Source organism: Phacochoerus africanus, chromosome 3 (assembly GCF_016906955.1).
Source record: "Phacochoerus africanus isolate WHEZ1 chromosome 3, ROS_Pafr_v1, whole genome shotgun sequence".
NCBI lineage: Eukaryota > Metazoa > Chordata > Mammalia > Artiodactyla > Suidae > Phacochoerus > Phacochoerus africanus.
In genome coordinates this window covers 171,268,753-171,285,458 of record NC_062546.1, presented here as the reverse complement: position 1 = coordinate 171,285,458, position 16,706 = coordinate 171,268,753, and the positions used below count along the sequence as shown (strand labels likewise).

At 46.3% G+C, this 16,706-nt stretch overlaps 1 protein-coding gene across 1 annotated transcript in view; it reads right to left on the bottom strand.

Annotated features, from left to right (window-relative positions):
* Positions 1 to 16,706, bottom strand: part of KIAA2012 (KIAA2012 ortholog) — a 144,355-nt gene that overhangs the window by 54,800 nt on the left and 72,849 nt on the right. Inside the window, exons 14-15 of the mRNA XM_047773257.1 lie at positions 12,687 to 12,824; positions 1,453 to 1,525 (exon numbers count right to left, since the gene is read on the bottom strand). Of these exons, the coding sequence (XP_047629213.1) occupies positions 1,453 to 1,525; positions 12,687 to 12,824 (211 nt within the window). The remainder of the gene's footprint in view (positions 1 to 1,452; positions 1,526 to 12,686; positions 12,825 to 16,706) is intronic.

Here is a 16,706-nt window from a genome sequence, read left to right as displayed (position 1 = left end):
AAAGCTGACTGGTATCCATGAGGACGCAGGTTTGGTCTCTGGCCTTGCTCAGTGGGTTAATGATCTGGCATTACTGTGGGCTGTGGTGTAGGTCACAGATGCGGCTGAGATCTGGTGTTGCTGTGGCTGTGGTGTTGGTTGGTGGCTATAGCTCCCATTTGACCTCTAGCCTGGGAAACTCTATATGCCGTGGGTGCGGCCCTAAAAAGCAAAGAAAAAAAAAAAGATCAAGTTAGGGTGAAATCTCAAACCGTGACTGCACATTTATCTCCATTGAGCACTCTGGTGCCTCTCATCCAATGGGGGTCCAGCTGGGATAGGAAGAATCGTGGTATCATTTCACAGATTGATAAACTGTGACCATGAGAGGGTAGGTTCTTATTCATTGTGATATCCAAGTTGAGATTAATATTTATTAAAGGGTTGCGGTACATGAATTACTTCCTTTGTGGCTCATGCAACCTTGTAAGGGCAGTACTGTTTTCAACCTCAGTTAAGGCAGAGGTATTTCAACTGCAGAGCCTATGCTCCCCACTCAGCTGCTCGGATCTGCTGCTGCTAGCCTATATAGAGCACCTTGCATGATGTCCAGAAAAGCACCTCAGTAGAAGGGCCAGGTGGGAAAAGGAGCCTTCTCTGGCTGGATGCAGCCTGTGCTGGATCGCAGGGCTCAGGGAGCAGAGCCCAGGCTGGATGTCAGCCCCCGCTTGCTCCCTCTGCTGGGTGCCTCTGTACAGCGAATGAGAAGCACAGTTCTGGCAGGCGGACCCTGCATCCAGTCCTTGAGAACACAAGTCTCTCACACATGTGTTCCCATTCCTGAAAGAAGCAGTGAGAATAAAGACCAGCTCTGCTACCTGGGCCTAGCTAACTGAGGCACCACGTAGCATGCCCAGGTGCCCCCAGGGAGGAGCTTAGAGTCAATTTCAGGGTATCAGAATATGAACAAAAAGCCCAGTTCTGGGCCCACGCTTTCCAAGAATCTCATCATTATTAAATTGAGCATTATTTTTGGAGGAGGCCACAAACAGCCCTGGCTGCCCAGAGCTGTGGGTGACAGGGACTGGGTCTCTAATGATGCTGGCCCCTCCTCAGTTGGACTGTATCCCTCTAGGCAGGAAACCTCAGCTCCCCCACCTGCATATCCAAGCCCCTGTGGAAGCAGGAGAAACCAGAGATAGAGCTGCTTTTGGGGTCTTTCTGTAATGCCCCCCAAGTCTCCACTGTCTTCTATCACCTTGTGGCTTCTGGCAGGAAATAAATCTTTCAATAAGTCCACGGACATAAAAGCATGTTTATGATGCATTAGGAGCACATAGGGTCTGTATTCTGACTCCCAACCCATGACCTGAGAGGAAATGGAAGGTCATTCCTCATTAACACCTTTGAACATGCAAAACTCATCCCACAATGAGCACAATCAGATTATAAACCCAGTTCAGCCATCTCTACCTTGAGCATCTGGATGATTTTCGTGGTGGGGTCCTCCTTGTTCTTCGTGGCAGTCCAGTTCATCTTCACTTCCCTGTTAGGTTGACAACAGCAAATAAAGCATAAGAAAATAAATGCAAGCACTCCTAGGGCCCATGCCTTTTGGTAAAAGGGAATCCAGTTTTCTTTCTTTTCTTTTTTTTTAAATTTTATTTTTTCCCTTTTCTAGGGCCACTTCCCACAGCATATGGAGGTTTCCAGGCTAGGGGTCTAATCAGAGATGTAGCCACTGGCCTGTGCCACAGCCACAGCCACTCAGGATCTGAGCCGCATCTGCAACCTACACCACAGCTCACAGCAATGCTGGATCCTTAACCCACTGAGCAAGGCCAGGGACTGAACCTGAAACCACATGGTTCTAGTCGGATTCGTTAACCACTGCACCATGACAGGAACTCTGGGAATCCAGTTTTCTTAGGTGTCTCTTCTCCTTCTTTATCAACTATGTTAACTTAAATGCCCAAGGAGTCTGCTGCCAATGTGAAGGGGCTGACGGGCCAAGTGGGCTTAGCAGTGGCCTTGAAAACTTAGCTGTCTTCCTCTGTGGGAGGCTTGTCTCATCTATCTGAGCAGTGCTCCATGCCTGCCATATAGTGGGAAAAGAATGTCACAGGCAAAGGCCAACTGGCAGAACGCAGCAGGGTACCTCTGGGGACTCGAGGGAGGTGACCAGAGCAGAGATTGGGAGAAGAAGGAAGGGTGTACAGGAGTCAGAACCTCAGGGTCTTGGAGGTAGGTTAAGGATTTTGGTCTTTACCTTGGAAACAAATGAAGGCACTGGGGGTTTAAAGCAGGGAAGCAAAAGGATCAGCTTGGCCTGTTGGGGGCGTTTCAAGGATTACCATCGATTGGGTTTTCTATCACATGGAATCCCCTCTCCCTTCTTTCTCTGAGTCACACAAGCTGCTTGCAATCCCACCACCCAGGAATCTCCAAAATGATGGTCCTCAACCCCGGCTCATCTTAGAATGATTTGCAAAGCTTAAAAAAAAAAAAAAGATTGTTAGGACCTAACCCCAAATATCAAAACCAGGCTTTCTGGAGCTGGGGAATTTTTAGGTCTTCTTGGGTGATTCCAATATCCAGCCAGGATTGAGAGAATCATGGATCTTCTCTAGAGGGTTGGAAGGGCAGCTCTTTAGTTGCCAAGGAAAGAATTGCTGACCCAAATAAAGCCTCTGGTGTCTGATGAGGCCAGCTCTTGGCCTTTGTCACCTGGATTTCTGCTTAATCCACAGCTTCATTTCAGTCAGGGAAGGACTCTGAGGGCCCTAGAAACCTCTCCTGGGACTAAAATTCCTCACCCTTTAGTGACAATCAAACACCCAAGCTATTTTAGGGAGAGACAATTATCTGCTAATTTATTCTCTCTCCTTTGGTGGCTTTTTACTCTGTGTGTTTCTCACTTGTTAGTTTAGTGTTCATGGCTGATGAGATACTCTGAGGTTAAAAAAAGCTAAAGCAGGTAAGAAATTTTGTTTCTTTCGTATTTCTCCTTTTGGAGACAAAGCAGATTTGGCATGATGCAATAAAAAAATTTCATCCCTGAATAAATGGAAAAGCTTTTAAAAACAGATTGTAGGAAAAACCTGCCTTTCTAGTAAACTCCTAAATTAAAAGACTAGAAAAGAGATAAATTTAAAAAATCTTGTTTATAAATCCTTTTAGTCTAACAGGAAATGGGGATTAAAAGGGAGAAAATAGCTTCCTCCTTTGGAAGAATTTTAAAGCCCAGAAGACTAAACCTTCTGTCTTTTTTTTTCTTAGGGCTGCATCCACAGCATATGGAGGTTCCCAGGCTAGGGGCTGAACCTGAGCTGTAGCTCCCAGCCTACGCCACAGCCACAGCAATGGGGGATCTGAGCCACATCTGCAATCTATACCACAGCTCACAGCAACCAGATCCTTAACCCACTGAGTGAGGCCAGGGATTGAACCTGCATCCTCATGGATGCTAGTCAGATTCATTTCCGCTGAGCCATAACAGGAACATTCAATCTTAACAACATGTAGCTATGAGCCTTCAGGGGCAAGGACTATTCCTCTCATTTCACAGATGGGGAGACAGAGGCAGACTCAGGGATTTGGAAAGAATCTTTTGAGGAGTCCCTGTTATAAAAAGACGTAGTCTTAATTTGAAATTCTGCCTGTTGCTTAGAAAAGTGTCAAAAAGCTATCAGTTTTTACATATATGAACATACATGTGAAAAGACATATACCTAAATCATTCCTTGCAATAGATTGGAAACAACCTACATATTCAATCAATTGGGGACATATTACATAAATCATGGTAATTTGTACAACAGAATACTATGCAATCATTAAAAAGCATCTCTTAACACAGAATTTCAAGATACATTGAGTAAAAAAAGTAAGACTGTGAGCAATGTGTAAAAGATGTAGAAACATGTATAAAATACTTCTCTGTGTTTCTATCTTGTATTGGCCTCTATTTGCATATTACAACTCAGGAAGGGCATACAGAAAACTAGCAACAGTGTGGTCCAAGGGGAAGGGAACCCAGCTGCTGGGAGACATACCTTTTTATACTTAAATTTTAAAAAACTCCTGAGTATATTTTGGATTCAAAATTTGAATTAAAAAAAGTAAAACTAGGAGTTCCCATTGTGACTTAGCAGGTTAAGAACCTGACTAGTATCGATGAGGATGAGGATGTGGGCTTGAACCCTGTCCTCGATCAGTGGGTTAAAGATCTGGCGTGGCATGGATCACAGATGCGGTTCGGATCTGGTGTTGCTGTGGCTGTGGTGTAGGCAGCTGCAGGTCTGATTCGACTCCTAGCGTGGGAACCGCAGTATGCTATGGATTCGGCCCTAAAAATACCAAAAAAAAAAAGTAAAAAGTAAAACCAAAAAAATGCTGTCACTTTTAATATCAGTTACAAAGGCGATGACTGAAACATAGGCAATAATACTTGGTGAGCAATATACACAGAAGGACTGAAAATTCAAATCCCAGTTCTGTTATTCTGGCCAAATCATTTGCTCTTTATCTGTTCCTTCTGCTTAGGAATATTTATTATTGAGTGTCTGTCGTGTGTCAGGTACTGTGCTGGGTACTGAGGCACAAGGCCGAGAGATCTATTTGTAGAGAATCCCTGTAGAGAAATGACTAGAAATCTCACGTTGCCATGCAGTGTGATAAATCTTGTGACAGATTATGACAGGTTTCTGCAGGACCTCGCGGGAGGTGAAGCTAAATTAGGCCAGGAAGGTTTGTTTACCAGTGGACACGGTGTTAAGTCTTGCAGAGAAGGGGAGGTAGGGCAGTTCCCACAGAGGAAACCGCAGGTACTGGTTTGTGGGGGAGGCTGGCGGGGCTGCAGAGCCTGGGCCGTGTGAATCAGACACCAGCCAGATCTTGAATATTGCAGTCTGGAATTTTTTTTTAATTCATTTGTTATATTTAATTCATTTGTTATATAAAAGCAATATATTTTTGATGCCAAGATTTAACAGGAAGGCCACTGGGGACGTGGTAGGGAGTGTCCAGCAACCCAGTGGTATGACCGAGCTGTATTTAGAAAGGGCACTGGCAGCAGTGCGGTATTAGAGGGCTGGGGGGGTGGGGGTGGGCTCGGAGAGTAACAAACACGTTGTAAACACAAACAGCCACACTCAAACGAGACAGAAGACATAGCTGCCCCAGCTGTCAGGATGCAGGTCCTGGCGTCAGACTGCCTGCTGTCTGCACTGAAGCCCTGACGCCCACACCTCATGCCTTTCAGCTCGTGTGAGATACTTAACCCCTAGCCTCAGGTTCTTTGATCGACAGAGGCTGGGCCAGGTGGCCTGAAGGTCTCATCTGTTTTTGGAGAACCTTCCACCGGTCCTGCCCTCTACTCTCACCCACGGCCCCCCACCTGAGCCTGGTACTTCTAGGCCCACAGCCGGCTTTGATAAGGAACAATCAAAGCTCCCTATAGGATGGGGGAGCAGGGGCTGCAGGAGCCAGAGTTTGGCCACGTGCCGCATGACCTATCATTGAAGCTCAGCCTCTCCATCTGTGAAATGGGAATAATAATAAATTTGTAGGGAGTTCTTAAAGGGCTTAATAAGGAAAATACATTTGGCAATTCCATGTAGCATATCATGTAATACGTGCAGCTAAATGACTAATTTCAGTGCCTTCCTAATGCTTGAAGGAAATCAGTATCTCATTTGTGAGTTTCAACTTCAAGTGTGTACAACTTTTCTTGTGTAGTAAAAAGATCTCACACTTATTCTTTCTTTCTCTTTGGCTTTTTAGGGCTGCACCTGCGGCACATGGAGGTTCCCAGGCTAGGAGTCGAATACAGGAGCTGTAGCCTCTGGCCTATACCACAGACACAGCAACGTGGGATCTGGGACACATCTGCAACCTGCACCATAGCTCACGGCAACGCCAGATCCTTAACCCACTGAGTGAGGCGAGGGATCCAACCTGCGTCCTCATGGATGCTAGTCAGATTCGTTTCCCTGAGCCACCGTGGGAATTCCTCATACTCATTCTTAATAAAGAAAACTGAAATCATAAGGTATCTAATGTTATTAAGATTAAAATATATTATTATTATTATTTTTTTGTCTTTTTTTTTTGCCTTTTCTTGAGCCACTCCCGCAGGATATGGAGGTTCCCAGGCTAGGGGTCTAACTGGAGCTGTAGCCACTGGACTATGCCACAGCCACAGCAACGCAGGATCTGAGCTGGGTCTGCAACCTACACCACAGCTCATGGCAACGCCGGTTCCTCAACCCACTGAGCAAGGCCAGGGATCGAGCAAGGCCAGGGATCGAACCCGCAACCTCATGGTTCCTAGTCAGATTCGTTAACCACTGCGCCACGACGGGAACTCCTAAAATATATTATTAAGTTTCCACTCCTCTCTCAGGTTCTGAAGCCAGAACAGGTATGTACAATTAAATTTTTCTCAGGAACAGACTAGATAGACATCAATATCAGGGATTGTGGGTTTGGTGACTTTGAATCCTAGCTCCTTCTGCTGCCAGCCACATCACCCTTCATCATCTCATCTCACCAATCCTCTGTTTCCTCATCTGCAGCGTGGCAAACAGCACACTTAACAGGAAGGGGAGTGGGGAAATCAAATAAGGTTTAACATGTGAGAGACCTGGCTCTTAACAGGGATCAGCAAATGTTTTTTCCTGTCTCGTTTGTGAATTGACTCCTTTAGAGACGTGAAGATTCTTTGAACAGTATTATTTCATGTAATTCTTGCCTCACTGTTGAGAGGCAGGTGTGAAGGTCCCAGCATTATTATCTCCATTTAACTAAAGAGGAAGCAGAGTCCCAGAAGCATTACAAATCACTCAGAGTCAGAGAACACTCAGGGCTTCCCAATTACTGGTCAGATACTTTGATATTGATAATAGTCCACCTAATCCTGGACTTCTTTCTCTGGGAACTGGAACAGACTCAATGTCCCGAATATTTTTCCTGGCAAAATTGATTCAAGGGTTCTGGAATCACTGCATCTCGAAACCAGCCTGCAATCCCTCGGCACCTCTTTTGCCAGTGGTCAACAAAGCAGGTTTCAGTGACTCTGGGCACCAGAACTTGCCTCCTAGGAGACCTGCTCCATCTTTAGACAATGTCTTTTTTTTTTTCCTTTTGGGGCACACCCAAGGCATATGGAAGTTTCCGGGCTAGGGGTCAAATTGGGGCTGTAGCAGCTGGCTTACGCCCAGCCACAGCAATGCCAGATCTGAGCCACATCTGTGACCTACACTGCAGCTTACAGCAATAATGGATCCTTAACCCACTGAGCAAAGCCAGGGATCAAACCCGAATGGTCACGGACACTGTATCGGGGTTCTTAACCTGCTGAGCCTTGATGGGAACTCCTGGACAGTGTCTTTTTTTTTTTTTTTTAGTTGTATAATGATCATAACAATCTAATTTCACAGGATTTCCATCCCACAGCCCAGGCAACTGGACAGTGTCTTGAGTGAAGTGTTGTTGCTCTGTTACATCCCCTCATGGAAATCCGGGCTGTCCCTCCGCCACAGGACCACAGGGTTCAGGGGCAGTGATAGTCATCTTCTGCTTGGTGGGACGTGCCCAGAACTGCCTGCATAAGTAGAACCTGGGGCTGGCCCCAAACCAGGGTGGGGGGTAGGGGGTGGGCCGCTCAAAGTACCCGATTTCAGGCCGGTTCCTCTGCCTTGATTTTTTTTTTTTTGTCTTTTTGCCTTTTCTAGGGCCACTCCCAAGGCATATGGAGGTTCCCAGGGTCGGGGTCCAATCGGAGCTGTAGCCACCGGCCTACACCAGAGCCACAGCAACTCGGGGTCCGAGCTGCGTCTGCAACCCACACCACAGCTCACGGCAACACCAGATCCTTAACCCACTGAGCAAGGCCAGGGACCGAACCCGCAACCTCATGGTTCCTAGTCGGATTCGTTAACCATTGTGCCACGACGGGAACTCCTTACTTCTGCCTTGATTTGAGGGTACCAAGTGATAACTGCCTGTGTGATGGCTGTGAAGTGGAAGCTTATTTCTCATTCTTCACATCTTCTGGGCATAACACACATACCGTTTGATGTCAATGTTGCGTATAAGCATATTCAATGCTGTATCCAGCATTAATTGGCATTATTGCTATTTTCCTTCCCTGCTACAACCTAACCCTGATAATTTATTAAAGTTCCCAGGAAAAAAATCTCTATCCTAATTTATTCTTCAATTACCATTTCTTTTTCAAAGGCAGATTTTTAAAAAAAAACATGGCTCAATTTTTATATGAACTGAAGTGCGTCTCTGGATCAATCATATGTCCCCAAATCTAAACCTGATACAGATTATCCTATGAAATGGGCTAATAGTGTTGCCTGTGGTGTTATAAAGAGGCTCGTAAATTTGAGGAGGATTTCACGGATGATAACAGACATGAATGATCCTCTCCCATAGCAACCTGGGCCTGCCTCTGCCACAACATTGTGCTGATATCATCTGCTTGTTTATCCTCCTCTTGGGGATAGGCTCTGTGGAAGGCCCGGGATGGAGATGATGCACCTCTGTCTTCTCAGTGCCCAGCACAGCGTCTGATGCACAGTGGATGCTCAATATATGCTAGAAGGGAAGTGAATGATCACCAGGAGAGAAAGCTTTATGTCGGCTCCACAGAACGCAGGTGAGGGGAAGAGCGGAGTCCTGTAGGGTCAGAAAATCTTTCTGCAGCAGACAGAATGCATGCTCAGGGCTGAAATCTCTTCCTTCCTTCTTTTTTCTCTCTCTTTCTTTCTTTGTCTTTTTAGGGCTGCACCCAGGGCATATGGAGGGTCCCAGGCTAGGGGTTAAATCAGAGCTACATATAGCTGCCAGTCTACACCACAGCCACAGCAATGGGGAATTCTAGCCGAATCTGTGATCTACACCACAGCTCATGGCAATGCCGGGTCCTTAACCCACTGAGCAAGGCCAGGGGTAGAACCTGTGTCGTCATGGATGCTAGTCAGATTTGTTTCCACTGAGCCACTACAGGAACTCCAGGGCTGGAATTTTCTAGGAGTTGTGCTGGATGCTTAGCTAACAGGGGAGGCAGTGCTTTTGACTGGATAGGACTCATCTGGCATCTGCAGGGAAGCTTTATAGCAGATGATTAAAAACATGAGCTCTGGAGCAGGGCTGCCTGACTTTGAATTTTGTTTCTGCCACATAGCAATTGTATGACATTTGAGAAGTGACTTCACCTCTTAAGACCTTGTTTTCTCATCTGTAAAATGGGATAATGCTACCTACTTCCTAGATTCGTTTTGTGACTTAAATGAGTTCTTGCATGTAAAACTTAGAACAGAGCCTGGTGCAGAGTAAGTGTTCATTAATGCTAGCAACTGTGCTTTTTTATGTCTTTTTCTATTTCCCTTTCCTGCCTCAATATTTTTATTTCTTTTTTTCTTACCCTTATTCTCTGAAATATGCAATGCTTCCTGCATGCACTATGTAAAAATGAATAAAATGCCCTGTGATTAGACAGGAAATGCACAAATGAAATGTGTAGACTAAGTTGGACAGCCGCTGTGCTTTTTTTGGTCTGAACTTTCTTTTCTTCTTTGCTTTTTAGGGCTGCACCTGCAACATATTGAGGTTTCCAGGCTAGGGGTCCAATCGGAGCTGTAGCTGTTGGCCACAGCCACAGCCACAGCAATGCCAGATCTGAGCCACATCTGTGACCTATACCACACCTCATGGCAACGCCGGATCCTTAACCTACAGAGTGAGGTCAGGGATCATACCTGCAACCTCATGGTTCCTAGTCGGAATCGTTTCCCCTGTGCTACAACGGGAACTCCTTGAACTTTCCATCCTTTACTGTGCAATCCTGAGACTTGTGTCTTTCTACAAGGCAAATCCCTAAGAACCCAGGAGCTACCATGTCAACAAGATCTATCCAGGGAGTGTTGTTAACACTGAATATTTGAAAGAAAAGATATAGTCTTTGGGGCAAGGACTGGCCTGGGGGTCAGAAAGCCTACTGTGTCCCTGTGAGTCTCATGCAGAAGCAGGCTGAGTCACAATTTCTATAAGTCTGGAAAAGGGTGGACTGGAAAACAGCCCTGAGGGATGCAAATGCCTTTCCTTCAATAATATGATACCAATCAGCTGAACAAAGAAAAGTACCACAAAAGCATGGTGGACGTGAAATACACAAAATTATTGTAAAATTCCTCACTTGCAGCTTCTGGAGACTCCATAAATATGTTCTTATCTCATTTCCATAGCAATTCTTGACTGAATTTACTACACATGTTGCCTGGAGCAGGACAAGGATCTCAGTCTGTTTTGTTTGCTGATGTATCTCAAATGCTCAGAAAGTGCCAGACACAAAGTAGAGAGTAGATGCTCATTATGGGTTGAAAGAATGAATACTGGCGATGATGATATCTCATCTCAGGAAATACCAACCATCATTCTTTAAGCCCTATGTAAGGGAACAACTAAACTGTAGCTAAGGAAAATGGTAATTTCATTAACATAAGTGTTTCGGGGTGAACTGTGTTCCTCCAAAATTCATATGTTGATGTCCACCTTCGATACCCCAGAATGTGACTATATTTGGAGACAGGACCTTTAAAGAGGTAAAACGGGGACCTTAGGATGGGTCCTAATATGACTGGTGTCTTTGTAGGAAGAGGCGATTAGGACGCAGGTGCACAGAGAGGGAAGACCACGTGCAAACAATGACGAGAAAGGCCTTGGAAGAAACTGACTCTACTGACACCTTGGGTTTGGACCTCCAGCCTCCAGAACTGTGAGAAAATACATTTCTGTTGTTTAAGCCGCCCAGTCTGTGGCAGCTTGTGTTGGTGGCCCTGGAAAACTAATATGAGTCATGAAACAAGGTAATTATTTTGAATATTTGCGGCAAAAATCTTTTGTCTTGCTGCCCAGCACCATTCTTTTAGTCTGTTTTTAAGTTTTCCTCTTCTCCTTTCTGAGATGCTCCTCCCCCCCCTGCTCTTAGTTCCTGAGGCTCCAGGCTGGGAAAATCCATGTCTTTCATTCCCCTGGCTGTGGTGATTCATTTGTGCATGGACATGTGACCCAAGTTGGGCCAATGATCAGGAGGAGAGAAGCTGGTGGCTATCTTGCCACCACAGGGAAAGAGCCTAATCAAGAGGAAATAGGCAAGCAGAGCCCAGCCCAACAAAGTGACAGATTTGGGGCAAAGACATGACTCTTAATCAAAGCCCCACCTTGCAGAGCTGGGATTGGGGTTGGCTGAAGGAGATACAGTCTAAGAACTCTGGATCAGTAGTTTCCGTCATGGCACAGCGGAAATGAATCCAACTAGGAACCATGAGGTTGCAGGTTCTATCCCTGACCTTGCTCAGTGGGTTAAGGATCCGGCATTGCCGTGAGTTGTGGTGTAGGTTGCAGACTCGGCTCAGATCCCAAGTTGCTGTGGCTGTGGTGCAGGCCCACAGACCTAGCCTGGGAACCTCCATATGCCATGGGTACAGCCCTAAAAAAGCAAAAAAAGAACTCTGGATCAGCTGAGGTTGGAGGGTGACCCTCATGATCTTGGAGGTCCCTGCCAGTCTCCAGCTCATGACTCATGCCACCATCATGAGCCCCATGAATATCTGTCTTTCTCAGTCACTTCTTATCAAGGACCTGGGATGTTGCCCTCTAGGGTAATTTGAAGGATCTGAGATCCTTTCAGGCCAAGACTTGCTTTGTTCCTCATCAGTTTCTTTTACCCCATGGTCTCTTATTTCCTGTGCATTCACCTCTGAGGGGGGCAAAGAAGGGGTAGGAGGAGACCCTTAAGCTAGAGGGCTGTGGGATGGAAAGGGAGGTCAATTTATGGAGCATTTAGTAAGTGCCTTCCACATGCCAGGCACTGTATTAGGTGCTGGGGCAGGAGGATGAAGCGCAAAGATGGACAAGTGCCATCCCCACCACAGGACCTCTCAGTACTCTTAGCTGGACATGAAGCTGAACGTGGGAGAGTAATGAACTCGAGAGCAGACAGCAGGGCCAGGCATCCAGAAGAGTTGCCTTCTAAATCAAGAATCAGGTAGATGGAGTTCCCGTCGTGGCGCAGTGGTTAACGAACCTGACTAGGAACCATGAGGTTGCGGGTTCGGTCCCTGCCCTTGCTCAGTGGGTTAACGATCCGGCGTTGCCGTGAGCTGTGGTGTAGGTCGCAGACGCGGCTCGGATCCCGCATTGCAGTGGCTCTGGCGTAGGCCGGTGGCTGCAGCTCCGATTCGACCCCTAGCCTGGGAACCTCCATATGTCGCAGGAGCGGCCCAAAGAAATAGCAAAAAGATCAAAAAAAAAAAAAAAAAAAAGAATCAGGTAGAATCTTCAGCTCTACCAAGTTAAGGTGGTAAAAACAGTAACAATGATTTCAGCTACTGTCAAGACAAAATGAATCATATTTGCCTGTTTTGTGAGTGGCTCAAGGTGATCCTTTCTCCTCTCTGTCCTCCACCACCCAGACCAGACACCCAACTGATTCGTCCCCGATGGCGGCCTGTGATTACTGTCCTAATTTGTTCTTTCTTCATCTGCTACAAACTGCCTATTTTCTGTCCCTTCTGATAAAGCAGGAACTCCGAGGGACTTCTGAAGCTGTTTTTGTACCAGGCAGGAGTGTATTAACTGGAATTCCTGTGTGTGTGTCTATAAAACCCCTCGTCTTCTCAGTGTGAGATCACCTTCAGGAACGGCGTCACGTCGATGTGCAGCTTGCGTGTGTAAAATCCTCTTCTGTTTGAACATATCAGCCCTTTATTTATACAACTTTGAGGCTCTCCTGTCTTCTGAGCTGCTGCCTCCAAGGACTGCTGGGCTCCCTGTGAAGAGAAGCAGAAAGCCCAACTTTCACAGAAATGATACACAGTGTGACAAGAGCTAGTTCAAATCCCCAAATATTTATAGAAAGTAATTCTTCATCGTTGGAACACTAATAGTAACACCTATTTTTACCATGGAAGACACAGGGGGCCCGTATGTATAGAGAATAACCCAAGACTGGTTATTAAGTCATACCCGGGGTCAGCATAATGGGAAAGTGGGAACTGGGGGGGGTCTTATTATGTTGCAGGGTTGTAATTATTTCAGTTAATCCTCATGACAACCCTGTGAGGTAGGTATTGTTGTTCCCATTTCATAGATGAGGAACTGGAGGCTCTGGGAGGTTAACTTGCCCAGCTGCCATACAGCTGGTAAGTGGCAGAACTGAAATCATGGGTTTCCCAAAACTCTTTTTTTTTTTGGTCTTTTTAGGGCTGCACCTGTGGCATATGGAGGTTCCCAGGCTGGGGGTCCAATCGGAGCTGTAGCTGTAGGCCTACACCACAGCCACAGCAACAAGGGATCCAAGCTGCATCTGCGACCTACACCACAGCTCACGGCAATGCTGGATCCTTAACCCACTGAGCAAGGCCAGGGATAGAACCTGAGTTCTCATGGATACTGGCTGGGTTTGTTAACTGCTGAGCCATGAAGGGAACTCCCCCAAACTCTTTTTTAAAATGAGCTCTTTCTGATACTTCTACAGCTTCCATGAATGGTTACCAAATCTGCCTTGCCGCAAACAAAGTTATATCAAGATTCCAGTTTATTTCCAAATTTAAAATGTATTTGATGTGTCATAAGGAATGATGCGAACAAATCTAACAGAGAGGGAGGGAAGAATGGATGGATGGAGGAGTCCTGCAAGCCCCGGGGACCCTGTTGCTAAAACATGCAGGTGGGGTCACGGCTCAGAGCATTACAGAGTTTGGTCTGAAGTTGTTTTCCAGCCCGTACCCCATACTGCAAACTGACCACATCACTCTCCTTTTGAAAACCTTCAAAGGCCTTTACCTTTAGGATGAAGGCCAGCCTGCTTAAAAGGTTTTCAAGATCCTTCCTGCCTGGCCCTGACTGTCTCTCTTGCCTCATTCAGTCACTCAACAAATATTTATTGAGTGCTTGGTCTACGCCCGGTGGAGTAGATACGGTAGTGCAAGAAGCAGGCAGAAGTCTTTACTCTCAGGGAAACTGCACAAATGTTCCACTGAGAGGGAAGAGATAATAAGCAAATAAGCGGAACATAAGTTGTGTTGGAAGGTGATTCATGACATAGGGAAAAATAAAGAGAGTGAAGAGTAGCTGGTGGTAGAGGTTGGAGTTTTCTTTTTTCTTTTTAAGGCTGCACATGCAGCACATGGAAGTTCCCGGGTTAGGTGTCAAATTGGAGCTGCAGCTGAGGCCTACACCACAGCCACAGCAACGCCGGATTCGAGCTGCCTCTGTGACCTACACTGGCAGTTTATAGGAACAATGGATCCTTAACACACTGAGTGAGGCCAGGGATCGAACCTGCATCCTCTCAGAGAAAACACTGGGTCCTTAACCCACTGAGCTACAACGGGAACTCCTGAGACTGCAGTTTTAAGCAAAGAAGGCCTTCACAAGCCTCCCCACCCTCTTCCCCTTCTGAGAAAACAATGTTTGAGCAAATCTCTGAAGAAGGCGGGAAGTAAAGCTCTGAAGGAAGTTTCTGCGGGGCTCTCTGCAGAAGATGTTGACCTTGCTGTGGGAAGAGCAAGGCCACAGGGCCACCATCAGGACTGACCCTTCAGTTCCTGAAGCAAGGCTGTCCACATGCTCTTCCCTCTCCAGGGATCATACCTCTCCCTGCTAACTCCTCTGCATCCTTCAGGTCTGGCTCATCTGTGCCTCCTACAACATCCCAGAGAACTGAGCACTCCCCACCGTGGCCCAGAGTGATGCTCAAGCTTGTACAGCCACCTCTCCTTCCCGTTGGATTGTAAACTCTATGAGGGCAAGAACGGCAACTGTCTTATTCCCGGGTAACGGCAGCACTCCCTGCAGGGTTTGGAGATGAATGCGCCTTGATACATGTTTGCCGACGAAAAGGGTAATGATAACACTGGGGCAAGCTATGTGTTATGGCCCAACTTGGTTAAAATGCGGAGGGCACGAAAGACACCTTTCCAGGAAGCAGGTCTGACCTTCAGAGGCCTGTCCTCTGCTTAGCTCAGGCTCCTCACTCCCAAGGAGGAAAGTCACTTGCTATTTTTCAGGGCCGATTTGCTGGGGTCACAGACATTAGTGTGCCATGAGATCACCCTGGGCGTGGATTTGATCATTTCCATATTTTAGGAGACTAACTCTGGGATGGCTGTCTCTCTGGGCATAACTCCCTCCCATAACCTTTATATTACATTTTTAAGTGTTAATGATGAATTAACAGCTGGTGAGTCCCCACAAGCAGCCATCATTCCGATAAACGCCCACACCCTTTCCCTTTGTTTTGAAATGTGGCTAGAGATAAAGATTTTTCTGGACAAGAACATAGCCAAATTTTTGTCGTCTCAGCTATATATCTGATTAGCTTCTCAGAGCAAGACCTCCCCTCCCTGTTTGTAGATCAAATGAAAGCATTTGGGCCAAGTGAGAATCAGACAAAGCACTTAAAGCTTTCCAGCTTCCAAAATCATGTATGAATCACTGGGTGGAATAATCGAAATCAGGCAATAGTGATTTTGAGGGAAGTTTCTCCATTATCTCCAAGAGAAGGTTTTGGGTTAGGTTGGGGGAAAAAAGGCAGGGCCAAGATGAGTTCCAATGGCTGGAATTACTTTAACTCCTTATGCGGGGCTCAGATTGAAGAGTGGGGAGTTGAGAGGCTCTGAAAAAAGTCTCTCCAAATCACTTGACCTATAAATCTTTTTGATGAAACAATTCTCTTGACTGTATGGCTCATCCCCCTCACGTTTAGGGGCCATCAATTCTGGCTTGATGGAATGTTTTCAGGGAAGGCTCTAGAGTCACTGGAATGTGCTTATTATGCTTATTACGCTCAAGTATTCTAACAAATAGATGACAGTGAAAAGGGGTTTGGGAGATGGGAGGAAAGAAGATTAAATACATAAAGAGGGTTCTGGGAGGCCGGAAGAGAAAAAGTCAGAAAGTTGAAAGCAGGAAAGAGAGCTATGCGTTGGGGTGGTTTTTCATTTCACTTTACTCATTTAATTGGATATGTGTGGCGTGGTCCTGTGTGTGTCAGACAAACCCATCAATAAGCAGGGTGATTTGAGGTGGTGAGAAATCTCTGAGGACAGGGACGTGGTGAGGGGATGGAGGCTGCTGCGGGAGGGGGTGGGGCTCGCCTTTGGGTGATCAGGGAAGAGCTCTCTGGGGAAGTGACATTTGAGCAGCAAGCTGGGTGACAAGGAGCCGGGCCTGGAAGGAGCTATCTTTGGCCATCAGGGTAGCCTGTATCCGATTAATTGGAGGGGTTCTTTGGAAAGGAAAGTAGAATTCCTTGCTATCTAGGCCTGTTCTGCCCCAGCTTTCTGACTCCGTTCCTGATGCTGTGAGGCCCTCCTCTGTCTTCTGGGTAGTAGAGCCATCACAACAGACATTTGTGGCTCTTGAAGATGGCAGAATACATAGTAAACGGGAGTCATGGTCTCAGGGAGGAGATGGGAGAAGAAAACACAAGGGAAGGAGGAAGGGCAAAGCGGAAGAAAGCAGAGATGCCTGAAGAGATTTTTTTTTTTTTTTTTTTATGTGTATACTTCAGTGGGAATGATTACTGAACGGATGGAAAGGTTAGCAGGTTAACTGATGAAATGGTTAGCAGAAAATCAAACCCCATTCCTTCACCTATATTGTCCTGTAAATGATTTAAGATTTTTATGTTCTGCTAAAAACACCTG